At 40.3% G+C, this 23587-nt stretch overlaps 2 protein-coding genes across 2 annotated transcripts in view; both read right to left on the bottom strand.

Annotated features, from left to right (window-relative positions):
* The window catches only part of cip2a (cellular inhibitor of PP2A), a 27852-nt gene extending 13507 nt beyond the window's left edge, over positions 1-14345 (bottom strand). The window contains exons 1-11 of the mRNA XM_053342171.1: positions 14230-14345; positions 13909-14011; positions 11724-11871; positions 9692-9804; positions 8692-8786; positions 7719-7815; positions 5836-5958; positions 4556-4701; positions 4365-4440; positions 1217-1456; positions 74-243 (exon numbers count right to left, since the gene is read on the bottom strand). Coding sequence (XP_053198146.1) covers positions 74-243; positions 1217-1456; positions 4365-4440; positions 4556-4701; positions 5836-5958; positions 7719-7815; positions 8692-8786; positions 9692-9804; positions 11724-11871; positions 13909-14010 — 1310 coding nt within the window. The 5' untranslated portion in view covers position 14011; positions 14230-14345. The remainder of the gene's footprint in view (positions 1-73; positions 244-1216; positions 1457-4364; positions 4441-4555; positions 4702-5835; positions 5959-7718; positions 7816-8691; positions 8787-9691; positions 9805-11723; positions 11872-13908; positions 14012-14229) is intronic.
* Positions 14346-18021: 3676 nt separating this feature from the next.
* On the bottom strand, positions 18022-23520 carry si:ch73-264p11.1 (uncharacterized protein LOC100000923 homolog). The gene is made up of 4 exons (XM_053342168.1): positions 23167-23520; positions 22138-22201; positions 18260-18437; positions 18022-18164 (listed from the first exon to the last, which is right to left on the bottom strand). Exons 1-4 carry the CDS (start codon positions 23307-23309, stop codon positions 18130-18132), a joined length of 420 nt encoding a protein of 139 aa, XP_053198143.1. The 5' UTR covers positions 23310-23520; the 3' UTR covers positions 18022-18129.
* Positions 23521-23587: the final 67 nt, after the last annotated feature.

Raw genomic sequence — 23587 nt, 5'->3', positions numbered from 1 at the left:
CACAAACACACACACACACACTCACACACACACACACACACACACCCACACACACTGATGGAGCAGTGTGAAGGATATCAAGCAGCAGGCCGGTGACGTGGTGTGATGCGCTGGCAGTGTTTTCTCAGGTGAGCGTCTCCCTGCGACGGATCGAACGACTTTCATCAGAGACAAAAGGACCGGGAGCAACATTTCCACAAAGCTCAGCACACAGTCGGATACGCTGTCTGCTCCCAGCGCCTCCTGGGAGAGAGAGGGGAGAGAGAGAGAGAGAGAGGGTGAGGGTGAGAGGAAGAAGAGAGGGAGAGAGAGAGAGAGAGCGAGAAAGGAAGTGAGTGAGAATGAGAGAGAGAGTTAGAGAGAGGGAGAGAGAATTAGAGAGAGAGAGAGAGAGAGAGAGAGGGGGGAGAGAGAGAGGAGAGAGGAGAGAGAGAGAGAGAGGGGGGGAGAGAGAGAGAGAGAGAGAGGGGGGGGAGAGAGAGAGAGAGAGAGAGAGAGAGAGAGAGAGAGAGAGAGGAGGAGAGAGAGAGAGAGAGAGAGAGAGAGAGAGAGAGAGAGGAGAGGGGGGGGGAGAGAGAATTAGAGAGAGGGAGAGAGAGAGAGAGAGAGGGAGAGAGAGGGAGAGTGAGAGAGAATTAGAGAGAGGAAGAGAGAGAGAGCGAAAGAGAGAGTGTGAGAAAGTAAGTGAGTGACAGTGAGAGAGAGAGAGATAAAGAGAGAGAGATAGAGAGAGATAGAGAGAGAGAGAGGAACGGGGGAGGGACAGAGAGGGAGAGAGAGAGAGAGAGAGGTGAGAAGAAGAGGAGAGAGAGGGAGAAAGGAGAGAAAGAGGGTAAGAGAGAGGAAGTGAGTGAGAGTGAGAGTGAGAGAAACAGAGAGAGAGAGTGAGAAAGAAAGTAAGCGAGTAAGTGAGAGAGAGAGATTTGTATCTGCGCCACGTTTTACTGCATCAAGCTCAAAATGCTACTAACACAAGATACAATTCATCCTCATGTTAAATTAACTCTGACATGAGATAATCAAATATAATGGTCCAGTCTTTCACACTTTCATTTTTAACATTTTTCCAGACAAATAATGTAACAGTTGATAACCTTTAATCCAAAACATGAGAACAAATTCCAAACATGAGAACAAATTATACCTCATGTGCATGCAATAGCATTTCCAGTGTTCAATTTGACTTCTTATGTCCCTACAGGGCCACCGTACGCACCTCCAGCAGTTCGTTCAGCAGCTGCAGCGCCTGCAACGAGCAGCACTCGGCTCCCTCTACAGGAGAGCTCAGCCACTGCACCAGAGCCAGGCCACTCTCCGCCTTGCGTCCTCCGTCCAGTCCCGCGCCATGCTTACGTCCTGCCGCTCTGAGTTTGAGTCCCGCCGGTCTGAAAACAACCTCGCACAACGACGAGCGCAGACCTGAGACACTGCACATGGCCAAGAGGAGCTCCAACACCTGCAAACAGGGGGAAAAAACTGTTAATAAAGTTATAACCAGGCGAGGAGTTCCTGTCCTCTGATAAGAAGCCAACGTGGAAGTAACTTAGAGCTGCATTCTATGAAAAGGCCACCAGGGGGCGACCGTCTCTATACAAGTCAATGGAGAATTCACCAACTTCTCACTTGATTTCTAACCTCAGTAAACGTTTTCAAAATGTGTTTATGGTCTCAATCGCTAGTTTAAAGCCTTCTTCAATGCAGTATGATGTTCATTTGGGACATTTTGGCCTCCCTGATTTTATATGTGACGATAAAGCAGGGTATGCATTAGGGCGTGGCTACGTCCTGATTGACAGGTTGATTGACCAATGTCCTCGGGATCCAGCCCTCGCAACCATAGCAACCTCCCCCGCTCCGCCCATGGCCCCGCCTCATGCCCATATAGAAGAGAAGAATCTGTGTTTTTATTTTTCCCAGCATGCACCTGAAATTTTCAAGATGGCGCTGCCTAGATTCGAAACTATTGGCTTCCGAGCAGCAGTCCACAAACCAATGGGTGACGTCACGGATGTTACGTCCATTTCTTCTATACAGTCTGTGGTTATGACTCTTAACTGTAAAAATAACAATAAAGACAATGATGTAAGCGTCTACACTTCAGCCTCATAAACAGAAGTGTCAAGTCATGTGACACCTCACGCTCTAATGGAAATAGACCTGTTAGTGCTGTATGTTATGTGTAGGCGGGTTCACTGATGGGTGCTGATGCAGTGTGATTAAGAAGTATTTTGGGACTCTAGTTTGAAACTGCAGCAGATGTTGAAACGCGATAGAGCATAGATGAGCAGCTTTTATTGAGCGGTGGCAGCGACACACAGTATGAGCACAGAGGTGTGAAGCCTATAAGATTCACTAACTTTGTTGTTTTTCCACTCGATGGAACAGAGGATGAAGCTTTGTTTGACTCTCAGAGAGACACAGAGTCTGAGGACAGTGAGCTTTGTGAGACTTACAGCGACTCGGGTGCAATATTTGTGCACAGTAACAGCTTTTTGGGACTACAATAAGCAAAGTTAGTGTTCTTTTAGAAGGTTTAATTGAAACTCAGTCTAACCTGAACCCAGTCTGAGTTAATATAGAGGTCCAGTTCAGTTAAGCAAATCATTACCAGACTATTACCCATTAACCTGACCCACTGTTTGATTGAAAAAGTTTTGTTTTGAGAATAAACATATGTGTTTATAAATGAATAACTACTTTTGCATTCAAATAAACCAGCCTTTAATAGAAAAGCGCTTTCCCCCGCATGACATCATCCCAAAATCACTTCTGCGGTCTCCACTCAGGACGAGCACAGTGAGGAATGGAGGACACTACTCACTGAGCCAATGTGACATGAATAGCCTCTTAGCTGCTAATGTGAAGTGTGGCAATATTGAGGTCAAAGGTCATGTCCATGCATCATATGATAAGTCCATATATAGACATGATGATGCTGATTATTACCTTATTGTACGATAAGTCGATCATTATTGTGACAGAATTAACACTTTTTTCTTTTATGTTTTTTTATCTGTTACTCAGCTGCTGCAGAAATCCTGGATGTGCATTTGCCCACTGATACTTGTTAATGCTACTTAAACAAACCTTGATGCCTATTAGAGCTGGGTGATATGGGCAAAATCACACATCATGATATTTTTGACCCAATACCTCGATATCGATATTCTGAACGACTATCTGTGCTTTTACACAATGAGATTTTTGCTAAATAATCATCAGTAATGTGGATATAATGACTAAGTGGATAAAAGCAGATGATAAAACAGTCTGTTAAGCTCAGAAAATGACATTTATACTGTAATGCAGCCTTTAAAAAGCAGGAAAAGACATTTATTCCATGATATAGTGATATTATGATTATTATAAATATCACAATATCTTTCTTTTCTTTCTTTCTTTCTATAAGCATGACGATGAGTGACTGACTACTCTGTGTCATTGGTCTGACTGCGCTATTGAGACACTCTGCATCAATATGTTGTGGTCTGTTAGTAGCCGGTGCACGATGGTTAAATCCCCTCAGACCACACGAGAGGAACATCTCACCAGTACGAGGTGTGCAGCGACAGACTAAACAACGACCTCATTAAAGCCAAGCGGTCACTGCAGACACGGCTCCTTTGTTTAGTGGTGGTAAAGATATATAAAGACTAGAAGAATAAAGTGTAATATGAACCGATTCTTCTTCTTAGATAGTGCTCTGGTTTACTCCTGTTGTCCTCGAGTCAAGGAAGGAAGGAAGGAAGGAAGGAAGGAAGGAAGGAAGAAAGGAAGGAAAGGAGAGAGAATGGAAGGAAGGAGGGAATGAAAGAAGTCAAGAAAGGAGTAAGGAGGGAGGAAGAAAGGATGGAAGGGAGGAAGAAAGAAGGAAAGAAGGAAGGAAGGAAGGAAGGAAAGAAAGTTGGAAGGATGGAAGGAAGGATGGAAGGGAGACAGAAAGAAGGAAGGAAGAAAGGAAGGAAGGAAGGAAAGTTGGAAGGAAGGAAGGAAGGATGGAAGGAAGGCTGGAAAGAAGGATGGAAGGGAGACAGAAAGGAAGGAAGGAAGGAAGGAAGGAAAGACAGAAGAAAGAAGGAAGGGAGGAAGGAAAGGAAGGGAGGAAGGAAAGAAAGTTGGAAGGATGGAAGGATGGAAGGCTGGAAGGAAGGATGGAAGGGAGACAGAAAGAAGGAAGGGAGGAAGGAAGGAAGGAAAGTTGGAAGGTTTAAGGAAGGAAAGAAGTACAGAGGAAAGAAGGAAGGGAGGGAGGAAAGGATAGAAAGGAAGGAAGGCTGGAAGGAAGGATGGAAGGGAGGGAGGAAGGAAGCTGTCGTGCATGACCTAAAAAAAACCCAACCCTCTCAAACTGCCTTGAATCTCACCTTGGCTGCAGAGTCCGGGTCTTTGGATTGCAGAAGTCCTAAAACTTGAGAAACACACGCTGAGAAGTGCTGATACCTGGAAGTGGGAGAAGAAAGGGGAACGAGCTGAGTCATGAAGCAACGTCTGGGGTTAAAAGTGTGTGTGTGTGTGTGTGTGTGTGTGTGTGTGTGTGTTGGGGGGGGGGGGGTACCTAGTGAGATAATCTGCTATCTTGGGATTCTTTAAGAGGTCAACCAAAAGGTCAACTGAGTATTTCCGGGTCAGAGTGCCGTCACCGTTCACAATGATGTTGAACACAAGCTGGAAAGTCTGATGGATGTTCTTTGCGTCAAAGAGCTGAGGAAGAAAAAAAAAAAAAAAAAAAGAGATGATGACGATGATGATGGAGGCTGATTTACATCGAGCAATGTGAAGTAGAAAGAGGAACAAATATACAGAGAGGAAGGAAGAAATAGTTCACTCTTAAATTAGCTCAATGTGGTGAGAACCATTTCAGAGAGTCCTCCGCTTTAAAAAGTTATGTGCTAGATGCAAACATCTGGATTTAAAAAAAAAAAGGTGCTAACTTAATCTGTAACAGCAGAAATATATATTTAAACTGAGGGTTTTCCCAATGTTCTGCTATTGTTCCTTTTTACACACACACACACACACACACACACACACACACACACACACACACACACACACACACACACACACACACACTTCATTATTTTTTTTTATTTGGGTTCATCACATATGTACTACTATAATGGTTTCTATTGTCTTCTTTACACTTCAGATATATGCTAGCTGGTGCTAGTTTGGAGCCAGAGCCTGACTTAGCACCGGTTCTTTGCTTCTTTGCCGCCAAAGCTCCAGCCCCGAGCCTCAGAACGGGAGCCAGAGCAAGCACCAACTCTTTGCTGGTCTAAAGCAAGAACCGATTATGTCAGCGGACTGGGGGCCGGGCTAATGTTTATTAGCCGGCTAACAGGGTTAATGTTTATTAGCCGGCTAGCGGGGATAACGTTCATTAGCTGACTAGCGTGGCATTTGCAGAGGGTTAAAGATTTGTTGATTAAAAGTACTATTTTTATCATTTTTTGCCAGAGCTGTTGACTTCTTCTTCTTCTTCTTCTTCGTTTCCGGCAGGCTAGATGCTTTGCGCCATGTTGCTGCCTCTCACTGGTGAATCATGGAAGTGCTTCAAAGGTGCACGCTGGCTACGTTATACAGTGACGTAATCACGTGGCTCCTTGCCGGTGGAAATGCAACAGGTTCGTAAGAGGTGCTTGGATTAGCACCAACTGAGCACTGGCTCTAGCACTAGCTCCAGCTCGGTGGAAAAGGGGTAATAGACAGTGACTGTCAGGTGACTTTATCTATTCAAGATGGCGACTATACATTCTTCTTGTTTTAGCCTGAAGAAGAGCGAGAGGCTGGTAACGTTGCTCTCGATATCTCGTTAAAAGGTTCTCCGCTTACCTTCTCTCCAACCTTCTCATTCAGAGTGAGGCTGGCCAGTATAGACAACGTGAAGACCACCACTGTCAGACTGTTGTGAGCCAGGAAGCTGATCAGTGTGCGGTAGAAAGGCTTCACGTTTTCCTACAAGAGAGAACACACACACACACACACACACACACACACACACACACACACACACACACACACACACACACACACACACACACACACACACACACACACACACACACACACACACACACACACACACTTTATATTACACACAAGAACCAAAGAATTAAGGATGTCTAAAACAGATTCACCATGAAAACAAACAGTAAGAGGCTGGTTAGGATTAACATTTAAAACATTAAAACATGGAAAATATAACTTTTTAATGTATTTATTTGTTAAAGAGGTAGTTGTAGTTTGCATTTTTCCAAGTCAAACGCTACAGTAAAGGCACTGAGGCATAAACAAAGTGGTAAAAAGATTAAAAAATGACCACATGAAACAATTAAACTACCTACTCTGTCACTATCCTGATGATCAAATAAACATTTTAGTGATTTTTTTAAAGCAAAAATGCCGGAAATTTACAAATTTGATGTTTGGGGTTTTTTTGGTCATACATGAAACAAATGATCTGAGGACATCACTTTGAATTTACTGACATTTTATGGAGAAAATAATTAACAGAAAAAGATGAATCGATGTTGAAAATAATCGTTTTCACAGCATTCAGCAGAAGGACAATGTTAATTTTGAACTGAATTTTTCTGTGTCGAGAAGTAAAAAGAAAAACTAATCATGTTATTTATTTAACCATCCTGTTGTCCTCGAGTCAAGGAAAGAAGGAAAGGAGGAAGAAGGAAGGAAGAAAGGAAGGAAGGAAGGGAGGAAGGACGGAGGAAAGAAAGGACGGAAGGAAGGAGGGAAAGGAGGAAGGAAGAAGGAAATGAGGGAGGAAGGACAGAGGAAAGAAAGGACAGAAGGTAGGAGGGAAGAAAGAAGGACGGAAGGAAGGGAGGAGGAAGGGAGGAAACAGGGAAGGAAGGAAGGAGGAAGGGAGGGAGAAAGGAGAGGACGAAGGGAGGAAGGGAGGGAGGGAGGAAGGAAGGAAGGAAGGAAGGGAGGGAGGGAGGAAAGAAAGAGAGAAGGAGGGGAGAGAGGAAAGAAAGAAAGAGGGAGGAAGGAAGGACAGAAGGATGGAAGGGAGGAAAGAAAGAAAAAAAGAAAGAAAGAGAGAAGGAAGGAAGGGAGGAAAGGAAGGAACAGTCAAAACAGACGGGGTCAATTTGACCCGGGAGGACGACAGGAAGGTTAAAGATCCCTTCTAGAAATGTTTTAACACATATAAAAACAGACTCCTCTTTGATGAACATGTCTGATACGGTTTTCATGAGTTGAATTACCTGGTTAGAAATTCTCTGAAAAATAAAAAAATCTATAAATATGCAAAAATATGTTCAGTTTTTCTGCACTGGAGGACTAACCCTAACCCAAACCCTTCAATATCAATATTTCAGCTATAGTATTACTTTCAGCTTCTATAAATATATTTTTTTCACTTTTAAATGTCTCATACTCATTTATTGCACTTTCAACTTTTGCAGCTGCATTACAGTAAATCTCTCCACTGTAGGATTATTACAGGAAACTTCTTATCTTATCTTATCTTAACGTCACCCATGAGTAATTTGCATAATGGACCGCAATTGGCTCCACGCTAGCTATGATGTCACAAATCCCGCTCGTAGTGACACTGATGATGACCTGTGATGCTGAGGGATGAAACACCTCTCCCCACATCTCCCCCTCACTCACACACACACACACACACACACTCACACACACACACAGTGACAGACATCCTGTGTAAATGACGTATGTAACCTTACCAGAGATTTGATGTGACTTTGCACCGAGTGGTTCTCACGACAGAGATTTGCCATGAGCCCGAGACACGGCATGACGATATCCTCGTTTTGAGATTGGCTGTGATAAGTGAAAGGTGAAAGGTGATTAGTATTAGTTCCATGTTAAATATAGATAGCAGTTAAGGCTGCTCAATTAATCGAAATTTAGGGGCCAAACAATCTCAAAACTAATAAAATCAAGGGGAAACTATTTTTAATAATAATAATAATGAGATAGCGCTCAATAAAGGTTTTATTTTGAAAAGCTTAGACAGGAAGTGGCTGCAGCTCCATTAGTTTGACAGAAGCTGAAACACACGGCGAAATGTTTTAACTGTAAATAAAGATGCAGAGTTTCCAGCCTGCGTCAGACAATGCACTTTATTTTGAAAAGCTTAGACAGGAAGTGGCTGCAGCTCCATTAGTTTGACAGAAGTTGAAACACACGGCGAAATGTTTTAACTGTAAATAAAAGTGCAGAGTTTCCAGCGTGCGTCAGACAAAGCACTTTATTTTGAAAAGCTTAGACAGGAAGCCGCTGCAGCTCCGTTATAGTTTAACAGAAGCTGAAACACACGGTGAAATGTTTTTACTGTAAATAAAAGTGCAGAGTTTCCAGCCTGCGTCAGACGATGCTGAGTTTATTGACTAATTATTAAAAACCAGGAAGTGATGTGTGAGCTATCGTCATGGTAACCAGCTCAGCTCTAATATCTCTGCACATTTTCTACTGTGTGTTGCGTTAAGCGGCAGATAAAAGGCTGCTGCTGGGAGAGAAAATGAATTAAGCCGAATGTCCAATAAATGCAGCATGTTCCTAAAGTTTAAAAAAAATCATTTTAATAATCTTGATTTAAATTTTGACCCAAATAATCGTGATTATGATTTTTTCCATAATTGAGCAGCCCTAATAGCAGTGTTTTGATCAAGCTGATGGTACGAGTGTTTTTTTTACATGTTGGTCATGAGAAATGTGATGAGCTCATGGATGTAGTTGGTCGACTGGAAGACTCGAGTGTTGTAAGTCAGTTTCTGCAGCACCTGAAGACACTGAAAGACACAAAACAACATTTGCTGGATCTTATTCTTCATTCTGCTTAACTTTGATCTATTGACTTCATTCATTAACACTTTTATCTGCCGCCTAGTGGTAACAAAAGTTATAATACAGTGTAAAAACGAGATGGCAAGTAAATCAGCAGTTGATCCTCAGATAAAAGTGAACCTGGTACAAAAACAGTATCAGATTTTATGGTTGAAATTAAGGCTAGGCAATTAATCAAAACCCACATTTAGAAACTCTAATCTTGCTCATGTCAATTAATGACACTGTTGCCATGACAGCAAAGGTTGCATATCTTTAAGGAATTTGAGGACTTGTCTCCAGTGATGACTTTAACCCAAACCATGATCTTTACATAGTTCTAATCAAGTAAACTAGACATTAACCCTCCTGTTGTCCTAGAGGCTAGGAAGGAAGGGAGGAAGACAGAAGGAAAGGAGCAAGGAAGGTAGTAAGGAAGGAGAGGAGGAAGGAAGGAAGGAAGGAAAGGGGGGAAGAAGGACGGGAGGAAAGGAAGGGAGGGAGGAAGGAAGGAAGGAGGGAGGGAGGAATGAAGGGAGGAATGAAGGTAGGAAGGAAGGAGAGAAGAAAGGAAGGAAGGAAGGGAAGGAGCGAGGGAGAAAGGAATAGAGGAATGAAAGAAAGAAGAACAGAGGAAAGAAGGAAGGGGAAAGGTAGAGGGGAGGAAAGAAAGAGAGAAGGAAGGAAGGAGAGAAGGAAGGAAGAAAAGGGGATGGAGGGAGGAAAGAGAGAGGAAGGAAAGAAAGAGAGAAGGAGGGAGGAAAGACAGATGGAAGGAAGGAAGGGAGGGAGGAAAGAAGGAATAGAGAATACCATCATCTTCTCTAATGTGCCTGCACTGACTAATACCTGACAGCAGTGATGAGCTTACCTGCAGTACCAGCGGCTCTCCAGGGGTGGCGCTGTGGCAGTGGACCACAGATGCCAGAGTGCTGGTGAGGTTATAGCTGCTGTGAAGAATCTCCCGGCTGTCGTCATCGCAGGCTGAAAGCAGGTGTGAAAAATACAAATGATCTGTTTCAGTTTCAGTCCTGCAACTCTTCTGGCTGGTGAGTAAATCCTGGCACAGTGGTGTTTCCCCCGAGAAGAATTTGGAAGTACTTTGTAGGTAATAAATATGTTTGTTTGTTTGTTAAATGACCCCAAACTCTACTTTTTTCTTTGTCTGATGGCAGGCATCTTGGCCAAGTAAATCAACAGTTGATCCTCAGATAAAAGTGAACCTGGTATAAAAACAGTAGCAGATTTTATGGTTGAAATTAGCGCTGGGAAATTAATCGAAACCCACATTTAAAAACTCTAATCGACTTATCATGTCAATTAATGATGGTGTTCACTGTTGCCATGGCAGCAAAGGTTGCATATCTTTAAGGAATTTGAAAACTTGTCCAACCCTAACCCAAACCATGATCTTTACATAGCCAAGTAAATGGTGAGGTTGGTGATTAAATCCTGGCACAGTGGTGTTTCCCCAAGAAGAATTTGGAAGTACTTTGTAGGTAATAAATATGTTTGTTTGTTTGTTAAATGACCCCAAACTCTACTTTTTTCTTTGTCTTTGCACTCTGTGACTGTCCCATAGAGGAAATACAAGTGCTATTATTTCTTTTTACTTGTCATTCAACAGCAGTATGATGTGACCTGTGATGAGTGTTTACTAATTGCGATTTGACTCACAATATTAAAAGCTAATCATAATTTCTGCATCATTATTTTCATTGAAAAACACATTAAAATGTTTACAGTGTGATTTTTGGTGGATCTGTACCACACAGAGATGTTTTCTTAAGTCTATAAAAGAATATGAGTGATGAATCTGCAGCATCACAACACTTTAAAGGTGCAGTGTATAAAAGTTAGTGGCATCTAGCACAACAGACTTTGCAGAAATGGAACAAAGCGTACTGCCGAAGAGAGGAGAGGAGAGGAGAGGAGAGGAGAGGAGAGGAGAAGAGAAGAGAAGAGAAGAGAAGAGAAGAGAAGAGAAGAGAAGAGGAGAGGAGAGGAGAGGAGAGGAGAAGAGAAGAGAAGAGAAGAGAAGAAGAGGGGAGGGGAGGGGAGGAGAGGAGAGGAGAGGAGAGAAGAGAAGAGAAGAGAAGAAGAGGGGAGGGGAGGGGAGGGGAGGAGAGGAGAGGAGAGGAGAGGAGAGGAGAGGAGAGGAGAAGAGAAGAGAAGAGAAGAAGAGGGGAGGGGAGGGGAGGAGAGGAGAGGAGAGGAGAGGAGAGAAGAGAAGAGAAGAGAAGAAGAGGGGAGGGGAGGGGAGGAGAGGAGAGGAGAGGAGAGGAGAAGAGAAGAGAAGAAGAGGGGAGGGGAGGGGAGGAGAGGAGAGGAGAGGAGAGAAGAGAAGAGAAGAGAAGAAGAGGGGAGGGGAGGGGAGGGGAGGAGAGGAGAGGAGAGGAGAGGAGAGGAGAGGTTGAGGTAAAGAGAAGAGGATGAGGAGAAGAGAAGAGAAAAGAAGAGGAGAGGAGAGGAGAGGAAAGGAGAGGAGAGGAAAGGAGAGGAGAGGATGAGGAGAAGAGGAGAGGAGAGAAGACAAGAGGAAAAGAGAGGAGAGGAGAGAAGACAAGAGGAAAAGAGAAGAGGATGAGAAGAGAAGAGAAGGACCATGTTTGTAGTTCTGAATTTAAAAAGTTGTGGAAATAGATCTAAACGTTCTCATCCTGGGCGAAGAGTCAACACCTGACCTGTGTGATCATGAAAATACCTTGAAAGCAGATAAAAACATAAGATTTGTATTTCCTCGATAATGGAAAGTTTACACTAAGAAGCCTGAGTAGAGAGACAATACTTTATATGAACCAGCTGACTTGAGAGTTTCTCATAAAGTAAAACACTGCTGGAGCTTTTCTGATGTGGTGATTGTGTTCTGTGAAAGGTTGAATGTGTAAACTGGTTGACTTTACCGAGTTGTGTCAGCAGGGAGATGATGGAGCTCGTCAGTGCAGGGCTGGTGTTTGGGTTTCCAACCAGCTCCACCAGCCCACTCACACACTCACTGGGCAGAACCTGGCCTGAAGACAGCAGCTGGTCACATTTAAGGGCTGAAACCTCCTGCAAACAAGCACAACATGAATTTATATATATGTGCACTGCTCACACTATGGGCTGCATATGACTGACTGATAGAGAAGAGAAAAGGGCAATAACATGATAACAAATGAAGTCTGCATACTAAGATATTAAGTAATATATATGTGTACATTTTAGGGCTGTCAAACGATTAATTTTTTAATCGAGATTAATCGCAGGATTTCCATAGTTAATCACGATTAATCGCGTTTTGAATTGCATGTTTAAAATCCTGTTATTTTACATTTCAAGGCAGTTTTAAGCCCATAATGTAAAGCATTTCTTACCAGAGTGTCTTAACTGCGACTCCCACACTCCAAATTAGTACTTTGGTGGAGCTGAGGCTCGCTTGGCTGCACCTGGGTGTTTAGCGTGGAGGTGCTAACTCAAACTCGACATACTCCGGTGGTAGTTAAACTCCGTTTGACACAGGTTGCATTTTACTTTTGACTTGTCAACTGAAGCGTCTGGAAGTGTTTTAAAGTTAAACAAGCCGTTCAAAAGTCCAGTAGCTCTCTTACTTTCCATCAGCGCGGTAGGTTTACTGCAGGAGGCCACTTCAAAGCATAGCGCTACAGCTAGAGGAGCCGTCTACGGGTGAGTAGAAGGGACAAAAAGGCTTGCAACATTAAAATGCAATTTTAAAAAATTAACGCATTATGGATTGCATTAATCTGATCGCGATTAATGCATTAACGCTGACAGCCCTAGTACATTTACAAAGTGATGGTGTTGATTTGTCCCTAAAAGCTTGTGCAGCACAGTCAGCATGTTCTGCAGAGCGACGTCAGAGCTGCTAAACATCACCTCACCTATAGCTCATCCTCATTGCAACATGACTTTCTATTCCTTCAGTGCTTTCAGTTATGTCGTTGTGCTTTGCAGCTCAGGGTCGATGTATTTTTAACATCACTGATGGCAGCTTATTGCAAGAACATGCGGTGAGCATTAACCGCACTGTTACCTCTGATTTACGTGCCTCATTACAGGAACGAGGTCAGAATTTTTCATGTCTGTCCTAAAAATAGTCAGAATTATTTTCTGTTCAGTGCTGAAGTTTGCTGCTCTGAGCTTAGAGCTGAATTAAAGACACTGACATTAAGCGCTTCTCACTGAGGGATGCTATCCACAGTATTGACAGGAGTGTGAGAGTGAGTACTCCTGAACTCCTCCCAACACACATATATACATGCATAGTTTTATGTAACACGTTAGGTCCGCAGTTTGAGTACCGAGTTCTTTAATTACACTTTCAAAAGGTAGTTTTTTATTTTTTAACTAAATACTCCTGTAGCTAACTTTTGCCACAAGAAAAGAAAATCCGCCACAAATACAAATTCGCACCGTTACTACTTTTTGGGCAGGCAGGCACTTGGCTATGGTGCTGTAGTTATATCACTTTGTGTGTGTACGGCAGCTCGGCGAGTAAGATGATAAAGTGAGACAGCTTTCACTTGGTGGAAATATTATTTTGAGTTTGTTGGAGGAAATAAGAGCAAGAACATGATGTAGTGATGCAGTGATGTAGGGATGTGTTTGAAAAGCCTGTATGTAGTTTATAACTTGTATGTGGGCAAATGTTTGAGAAGCCAATTTAGTCTAATAAAGAGCTGTAAATGGGACATAGTGTCTCTCATTCCTGCTGTTAGTGTAAATATTTACAGATTATGGGCCAGACTTAGCTGTGTGATGATGATACAGTCATATTGAAAGGAGGTCTGGACTTTAACTTCTTTCATACCATCAGCCATACCATAGCTCCCAGTACCCCCCACTCCCACAAAAAAAGACTGATGCTGTCCTTACTATGTAAATCTCAGAAACATTGCACATATGTATATAATCTCAGGAATTTGTGCATATTACACAGAGATTGTTTACTGTATATAGTATTTTATCACTTTCACCTAGTCTATACAGGCTCACTAATCTCTCCTTGCTTAAAAATCTACCTATGATTATCTTAAAGTTTAAACTATGATTATGAGCATGTGTAGTGCCATTGAAGTGAGACCTCACCTCCACTTGTTTCTGTAGCTGTGCAGCTGTGTGTGCCGTCCTGCTGCCAGTGTACTGCTGGATAGCTAATAACAGAGACTTCAAACACGTGGTCATGTCCATCCTGAGGAGCAAAAACACAACAAATTAACACCCAAAAACAACCTTTATGACAGCGGCCATTTTTAACCTCTATAACATCAGCTAACTTAGCAGTCTTCTCTTTACAGTTTCAATGACAACAGCTCTAATTCACGGGTGGATTAAAACATTTTAACTGCTGCTAATGTATCAAAAGGCTAACTACGTGAAATATTAACGTGTTTTATTGTTTTAGACGACCTGTAGTTGTTTTTCTTTCTCCGGGAAACATCAACAACAACCGGTAACAAGACAGCAGCTTCTTCCTCCCGCTTGGAGCTTCGAACTGGGGAAAGAGCGGACCACGTACGAGATAGGGGGAGACAAGACGGATTACATTCACGTCTTTAAAGTTAATATGGATTTATGTATGATATAAGTTAGTTAATTTTAGCACGATATGGTTTATTATATTAAGTAAAATAAGATGTAAGCATTTAGTTATATGTTTTCGATCAATTAAGGAGACTGAAATAGACTCGACTCCCCTTTTAGGTGACTTGGACGAGGCCACGCAAGAAATGACGTAAGGTGACGGGGCGGAGCAAGACTAGACGTTAGTGCTATTCTGTTAAATAAAATAAAATAAAATAAAAAAAAATAAAAAATACAATAGATCAAAATAAAAAACAAATGTAATAAATATAATAAATAATAAATACAGAAAATAAATAAATAAAATATGATTAATAATAAAAAAAAAAGATAAGATAAAAATAAATACAAAAATAAGAAATAAAATAAATACAATAAAATAAAATAAAAACATACAAAACACACTAAATAAAATAAAAATAATGAGTGTTCTTTCAGTCAATTTATGATTCTTTTATATTTAATTTACTATGAATACATCAGGTAAACATAAATCCCAAATAATACAAAATAAAGACTTAACGAGTGATATATTTGATTTGAAAAGTTGTGCACCTTATTGGTGAAATGTTGTTGTTTTGTTGACTAATTGAAGATATATATATATTATTTATTTATTTATTTATTTATTTATTTTTTAATGAGTCACTATAGTTTATTTGGTACACCATTTTGCTACTTATTATTTATTTATTATTATTTATTTATTATTTATTTACTTTCCAGTAAATCCTGCTTTCATTTAATAGATTGCATTTGTTATTGTACTGCACTGCATGATATTGAAAAGGTTTTGTTTGCATGAACATACTTTAAAGTCCCATCAATGATACAAAAACATTAACTTTACAGTATGTCTACAGCAGGCCTGGTGTGTTGGATGACATAAGACTTCATGGGTTTGTCAGATAAACTAGAATGTGTTTATTAATTTACTTCTGCATTAGAAGTCAAATTTGAACGCAAAGTATCAACATTTGGTCTGAACTACGGCCTGACAGATACATGTTTGAAGCTCTTACTGAGAAGAACTAATTTAGTGATAATTTTGCTGACATGTATTTTCCGTGTCTGTTTTGTTCTTACATTACTTAACAAACATTTTTGATACCTGCGTCTGTACTGCAATAACGTATTACTTTTTTCTTTTAATTTTAAAGGGTATGTTTTTAGCATTCTGTCTTTATACGCAGCGATGCAGTCAGAAAACAAAAGGATGAGAAAGGGAGAAAGAGAAGGACACGCAACACTGAGTTCAAACCTTGGCCACTGCAGCTATCTTATAGGCTATATGTCCTAACCACTAAACCACCTCGTTTTGTTGCTGAAGACAGTAAGTCTATCAGTCTGACTGAAGCTCACACAAAATGTAAACTATGAGTCACATTAACGTTATGGATACCCTCAAGTCTGACGTGGCAGTCACACGTTCCACGGTCAAATTCATTAAATCGAGCTTTGTTGCAAAAACATGACTGTGATGGTGGGCGTAGGTACATGTGCATGTGCATGTGTGTGTGTGTGTGTAGCACAGAAGCATCGTGTGTGTGTGTGGAAACTGTGGTTAGACTATGTTTATGGCCTTCAAACCTACTACTGAATTTTTCCACTTCTTTTCTTTTTCTTCTGTCTGTTTTTGTTCTCACTTGCACTTGTTGGGCCAGACAGTGCACAAAGAGAAAACTGAATAAAGACATGAATGAATGTGCAAACCTCACAAGAAACCAAATAATTGCCCAAAAGGTTGCATTCTAGCTTGAAGTAAAAAAAAAAAAGAAAAAAAAGATGCATTTGAAGTTTTAAAAACAGCAAGTGACAAAGCAGCTTGTATTGAGGAGGTGTCAAAGTACACAGGATGTGGGGTAATGTCCGTACAGACAAAAGTACATTTAGAAACACTCTCACCCTCTAAGCTTTTTCGGACTGCATGAGTCTTACAAAAAGTAGATTTTTAAACAAGATCCATATGAGCCATGAGTTTCAGTTGTGTGGAGTTTTAATTGCACAGAATAGTCAGAAGAGGCCTACAAAAGATTACAGTCAGTATTTACAGAGTGAGGGAGAAGTCAAGTGAGGTATCAATCAATCAATACAGAATATTTACCCCATGCCTCTATGCATCCGCCATAATAGCAAAAAAAAAAGGACAAATGTTTCTGTTTTTTACAGTCTGTATTAAATAACTCCAATTAAAAGGTACTGCAGAGTGAAAGATGAAGCAAAAACCATTCTGCATATTCCACAGACAACTGGTATTTGCCTTATCAGTAAAACACAGACACCCAGAAGTGGGCAGTAGATATGATCGATGACGAGTTAACAAGAGGTGTCAAATTCACAGTACATTTTAAATTGGAGGGAAACTATACCACTCATCACTTCAACATTTTAGCCCACTGAGAATTGACAAGGAGGAACAGACTTGTAGACTTGTTGACGTTACATTAAAGGTCATGTTAAGATAAGATAAGTAATGCACGACACTAGGCTCCACTGCTTTAATGTTTAATAATGATGGGGGGAGGGGGGGTTCATTCTGTAGTCCAATGCAGTATGTGATATATCTTATTCCTCTGTGCCGTAGACCTCTATAGCCATCCACATACATCAATTGGTCACACTGCTGCACTGCCTGACACGTTGCTTCACCACCATACACAGAAACACTACCTTTTTGAGGCTAAATCCTACGCCACATACAACATCCTGCTGCCAGAAATAGACTAAACTAGAGCACCAAATGTGGATGCATCCACCGCTGAAAATAGACCCCAACAACTACACTATTTACACCCAGTTTAAGTAACATTTACTAGAAAACTACAATGACCAGCAGTTTAACGAAATGACTCCACCTTTTACTAAAGAGGAAGCGATATATTTATGAGCTGTTTTTAAGTCTATTTGTATCTTCAGTGGGAAACAATGCGTTAGAAGCTCAGAGCTACTGATCATTACAAATTGTTGATTTTAGTCTTAAAAATAAAGAATCTCACCAGACTTGATCTTTCATTTTGAGCCACATATTGCTTCTCTGCCTTTAATTTAAAAAAAAACCTGTTAGAAAGCGAAGTTGCTATAAGTATGGCATCTGTTTCCTGTTAAAAGCTCTGTTAGAAAATGGTTTGAGTGGTTAGTTTATTAAAAAAAAAAAAAAAAAGCTGTTGTTGTTGTTGACGACGATTACTGTAAATGATTTGAAAGTCACACTTCGTAAGACCAGAGGTGAGACATTATGAGACTGACCTATGATGAATATGTAGCCTTGAGTTTGCTTTCGCTTGTCAATTGTTTTTACGTGCATTTAATTTTAGATGTTTTATTTGCAATTGTTTGTTCTGCACCTATCAAGATGCATCAGTTACTGTATATCCTCATTTAGAGGGTTATTTTAGCATCTTATCGGACCCTGGTGATCATTTCCGTTTTCTCACACTAACAACTGTCCATGAGCTTAAAAGAGTCACAGTGATAATCAGTAAAATAGCAATACAGGTTAAAACAAGAGAGTTAAAAAAAGACCAGTCTTTGCTAGAAAAAGAGAGTGCATGCATTTACAGGAAGCAGATATCCATTTTTTAGATAAAAGTCTTTGTTAGTCCAAAAATGATGCAGTCTGCGAACCATTGTCCATTTTTGTTAAGATCCCATAGTTCAGTCTTTTTCCCAACACGTCATCTGCACTCTCTTGGTGTATTTGACGCTTAATGTCACCGTTTGTGGAGTTCAGCAGGGTAAGACCTCAACGTAATCTGGCGAGTCTAGAGAAAAGCAGAATCAAAGGTTACACAAAACAAGTTAAGGAACACAGGGAGAAAACCAGAGAGAAAGATATAGGTAAGAATATATGACATACTTTCATAATCAGGATCGTCATCATCTGGAGGTGGAGGTTGAGGGGGTCGGATCACCATGGCCGTCTTCCTTTTGACAGAGTGTCGCAGGTGCATTGCAAGGCCCTGGTTCCTTCTCTTATAATGACGGATGAGATCATCCAAAGTCTTAAAAAATGTCTCCTGGACACCTCCTGCTGTCTGTGGGATTAAAAAAAACAACAGCAGCAGGTCAGTAAAGAGACTAAAAGGCACAAAATACAGAAGCAAAGGAGCAGAAAACATGTGGAAAGGGTTAGGGAGGAAGACATTATCATTTCTTGTTGAATAACATTGGTATCAGTGCATGTGGAGATGCTGGGCTGTCACAACCTGATGTCCGTACTATTATTGGTATCATAATATATGATAAATGATCATTAATTTGAGAGGCCTACTTCGCCTACTTCCAAAGTGCACGGAGAAGAGGAGAAAAAGTGCAAAGAAAGTCAAAGCTCAAGCAACACTTACAGGAGAACTTTATCATCAGGGTCATCATAAAACACATCGCAAGCAGCATTTATATATTTAACCTTTGTGTCGTCCTCCCGGGTCAAATTGACCCCATCTGTTTTGACTGTTCCTTCCTTCCTTCCTTCCTTCCTTCCTTCCTTCTTTCCTTCCTTTCTCCCTCCCTCCCTCCCTCCTTCCTTCCTTATTTCCTCCATCCTTCCTTCTTTCCTCCCTCCCTCCTTCCTTCCTTATTTCCTCCATCCTTCCTTCTTTCCTCCCTCCCTCCTTCCTTCCTTCCTTCCTTCCTTCCTTCCTTCCTTCCTTCCTTCCCTCCTTCCTTCGTCCTCCCTTCCTTCCTTGACTTAAGGACAACAGGAGGGTTAAAAAACAGAAAACAAAATCAGAAAGGTAAAGAAATATACAAAAAATAACCAATAATGTGCATCCAGATATGCATCAGCCAATTGGTAACCCACTAAAGTTGGGTACTGTACATGGACATTTGACCAATCATTGCTGCAGACAGGCAAGGAGGCAAGGTGGAGCATCCAATAAATGGCAGTTTTGGAGGACAGCTTAACATTTAGCTGACATAAAGTACAAAACAAAACCTTAATAACGATACCAAAATGGAACAAAACCATGAGGGACTTTTATTTTCCATCTTGCATTACATGGGTAGAAAAAAACTGCACTGTTGTTTCATTAGCACCCACAGTGCCACTAAGAGTGGTTTCCCTCTCTGGGGCAGCTTCAAGATGCACAATGAAACACATGAAACCCGCAGTGAGGTTAAACCCATGAAATGTTAAATGTTGTAAGAAAGCTAAAAAGAGGCTTATTTCAGTTCATGAATACTGGTGGTGAGTCTGTGTCCACTGGAGAAAAGGGAAGTTCTGTTTGCTTATGTTACCACACTTATTATTACTATTATTGTTATTACTATTACGAAAGAGAATATCACAATCGGAAAAGGAAAAAAAACACGAATATGCGACAGAGAAAATGAGAGCGAAAACAATATTAAGTTGTAAGTGGAAACAATATGCATGCAGAAAAATAGGTCAATAACATTAGTCGGAAATGGAAAATGATACAAAAATAACAAGGTGGAAGAAGAAGACCAGAAGAGATCTTATCTGTATTATCTGGTAAACACTGTCATTAAAAAGACCAAACCAAAAGAGCCAAAAGATAAAATAAACTGAACTGTCAATCCTTTTTAAAGAGGTGGTGACTGTTTTATTTCTGTCTGCATACCTGGAGAAAATTAGTCATACAGATTACAGAGATCATGTTATCCGTTATCAGATTATGCTTATTAAGTAATTTAGTTGGAGGTTATCGTCATGGAGTTTTGTAATTGGAGGTGTATCGTCCTTTTTCTGTGAAATGTAAAGTGTCTGATCAGATGTGTCGTCCATATTTCATGCTATACCTTTTTTACTGTTCAATTTAAACATGTCTGATATTAGTAAACTAATGTTGGTGTTGTCAGTTTGTTCAGTGGATGTATTTTAAGAGCAGGATAGGACCATTTAGAATTTCCCCTAAGAAGTACTGCAGCTAAAAAAATTCCCCTGCATTTCTCCCTCTGTTCTAAAAGAGGACAGGACACCTCAAACTGCAAATAAGGTCAATTACGACTCTTTCTTTTATTAACTTCGGAACTTCCAAAGTGGTTTAAAAATCTTTGACATCATCACAATGTAAAGCCTGCGGGCCGAGCTGAGGAAACACGACTGCACATTTTTCAGTCCAGCTCTTATACTAAATCCGGTTCCACCTGCATTTAGTCTCTGTAAATCTTTATTAGCAGCTTATCTTATGTTGTGCAGCCAGTTTTAGTTTAGTGATTCATTGACCTCTACTTAGCACACCTTTATGTTATAACAAGGCTAGGTTTGAACGTGTGAAGAGCTGAGGCAACTGTCTACACGTGAGTTACTGGCTCACACCTCAGTCATGTAAGATCACAACAACAGATAGATGTAGGCCAGTAAAAACAGAAAGGTGTAGGAAGGTTTCAATTACATGAATCAAAAGCGTAAAGGGTTCCTCAAATTTTAAACATTATGAATAATACACTGTAGAAAAAAGCCTACTTATCTATCCCCAATTGAGATATAAGATTAGCCACTGTGACAGAGTGGTGAGTGGTGTTTTTTTTGTTGCCAAACTAACGTATGAGGAGTTTCCTGTGTCAAAAGTATAAACGGTGAACTGGTAAGTTTCCACTTTTGGGTCAAATGTTCCTTTCATGACACTGACAGACTGTTGATTTCTGCCGTTGAAGTGATATCCTGTGTAATCCTAATAAAGTGAGGAGGCGGCTGACATTTTTACCAAATATGAGTGTTGTTTTTTAACTGACATGCACATTGCAGAGCTATTTTTGGTAGATTATGCAAATTGATTTTCACTCAACTTTCACTCACTTTCTGTCAGCAGTAAATTAGTTTACAGTAAAAGTACTGCAGTATTATGAGTGATGTAGTATGCAGTATTACAGTAAAAGTACTGCAGTATTATGAGTGATGTAGTATGCAGTATTACAGTAAAAGTACTGCAGTATTATGAGTGATGTAGTATGCAGTATTACAGTAAAAGTACTGCAGTATTATAGTGATGTAGTATGCAGTATTACAGTAAAAGTACTGCAGTATTATGAGTGATCTAGTATGCAGTATTACAGTAAAAGTAGTGATATATTATTATATATGACATCATTAGATTATTAATAGTGAAGCATCAGTGTTAGAGCAGCATGTTACTGTTGTAGCTGCTGGAGGTGGAGCTAGTTTATACTACTTTATATACAGTTAGCTAGTTTACACTACTTTATATACAGTTAGCTAGTTTATACTACTTTATATACAGTTAGCTAGTTTATACTACTTTATATACAGTTAGCTAGTTTACACTACTTTATATACAGTTAGCTAGTTTACACTACTTTATATACAGTTAGCTAGTTTATACTACTTTATATACAGTTAGCTAGTTTACACTACTTTATATACAGTTAGCTAGTTTATACTACTTTATATACAGTTAGCTAGTTTACTACTTTATAGGGAGGAAGAGGAATAAAAGGAAAGAAGAAAAAACAAACATGGGGTATCTGCTTTCCGAGTGGTTATAGTGCAAACCAAATACCCTCAACGCCCCCTGTTTGATTCCAATTTGGATCTTTGCACCTTTGCATCCTCTCTCTCGCCCATCTAACACCCTTACCACCAACCAACCAACAAACTCCCACCCCATCCCGCCTCACTCTTTCTGCATTTACTTTCCGTATCTCTGACTGTCACCATTGAATAAACTGAACTCCATAAGATATATGACACCTTTCAATACTCTGTGCGGCTGTGTGCGTGTGTGTGTGTGTGTGTGTTTGTGTGTTTACCAGGAGAGTGTAGTTTCCAGTGTGTGCTTGAAGTAGTCTGTAGGTATACACCACCTTGTTTTTACTGCAAACATAAACAAGATACACACATTTAGATAAAACTGTTCCCCAAGAGATGACATTAGCAGATTTGTAACAGTAAATTATATTAACGGCAAGACTTTTAGTGGGATTAGTCGTATTACTCGCAGCTGTTTAACCATCTTTGCCTGGAGAGACGGCATTACAAACAATTAATATATTCTATGTCACTTCTTAACACTTACCTTTCATTAATATTGGCTTAAAGTTTGAGCTTGTTCCAGAATGTTTTATGCGTTTTATTTGTTCTTTGTATTGTTTTTTGTCTTATTTTATTGTATTTGGGGGTATTCTATTGTAATTTAGTCTTGCTTCTATGTTCTATGTATAACATGGTCACATGACTAACTGGCACCCAGTGTGAATCCTGTTTATAGTGGCAGCAGCAACATTTTTCTCTCATCAGAATTGTCCTTTATATGCATTTTTCTGCATTTTCCTCTCAGTAACATTGAAAACATTAGCAGTTGTTGGTGCATTTTGCATATTGTCTCCTGTATAAATTCTGTACATGCGTAATGGAAAATAGAAGCGCTGCAACCAACAGTGCCATTATGTTCTCTCACTAACCCACAAAAAGAAAAATCTACGTCATTATTTCTGTAGGTCATCTTTGCATAAAAGACAAATGGAAAATCATCTTTATCTATTATTACTACATGTGTTTGTAAACAGTAGATAAAAAAAGCACCTTTTAAATGTATTATTGTAGGCAAGCCCTTCCTTCATATTCCAAATGACAGTATCTAACAACACTGGTAATATTAGCACCATAAAGTACAGTATATAATAATAATATGAACACTTATACCAATATCTGTGTATATATTAGTGCTACTAAAAATGATGCAACATTGCAAGAGTTATTAGCTGTAAAATTACAAAAAGAAACTAAAGAAACAGTCCTGCACATTGAGGTCTTTCCAGTAAAGATAGCAGAGTACTCACTAGACACACAGACACATGGCTCCCTGGATGGTCTCGCTGTCTCGAATGAGGTAAGCTCCATCCTTGTTCTTCTTTCCCAACAGGTCTTCACACTCCTTTTTCGTCATTGCCCCATGGTAGCACACTGGCGGAGCTGCTGCCATGATGAGGAGAGACTGCAATAGACAGACATCCACCACAGCAAACAAAACTCAAGTCCTTCTGCTTTCTCAGAACACCTTCATTTCAAAGAATAGAGGTCCTGCATCCACTTTGACAGCATACAGCTGCCGAGCCTTGATATCGTCCCTGAAGTCTGATTGAAATGAAAGCAGAGCAGGTTTGCAAAATGAAGGAGGCAGACAGAGACGGAGGTCAGCATTCAACAGCTCTGAGGTGTTCAGCACAGTGCAGTGTGAGAAAACACACAGAGAGCGCCAGT

Source organism: Scomber japonicus, chromosome 21 (genome assembly GCF_027409825.1).
Source record: "Scomber japonicus isolate fScoJap1 chromosome 21, fScoJap1.pri, whole genome shotgun sequence".
Lineage (NCBI taxonomy): Eukaryota > Metazoa > Chordata > Actinopteri > Scombriformes > Scombridae > Scomber > Scomber japonicus.
The sequence above is the reverse complement of the archived record's forward strand: the minus strand, read 5'-3'. Positions and strand labels throughout refer to the sequence as shown.

Bases quoted from the DNA above. Each gene is read 5' to 3' on its own strand.
- si:ch73-264p11.1 (XM_053342168.1), bottom strand. From the start codon at position 23,309: ATGGCAGCAGCTCCGCCAGTGTGCTACCATGGGGCAATGACGAAAAAG. The intron at 18,438-22,137 runs GTAAACACACAA...TTAATCCCACAG, and splicing joins CTGGAAACTACACTCTCCTG to ACAGCAGGAGGTGTCCAGGA. The intron at 18,165-18,259 runs GTATGTCATATA...GCTTTTCTCTAG, and splicing joins TGACGATCCTGATTATGAAA to ACTCGCCAGATTACGTTGAG.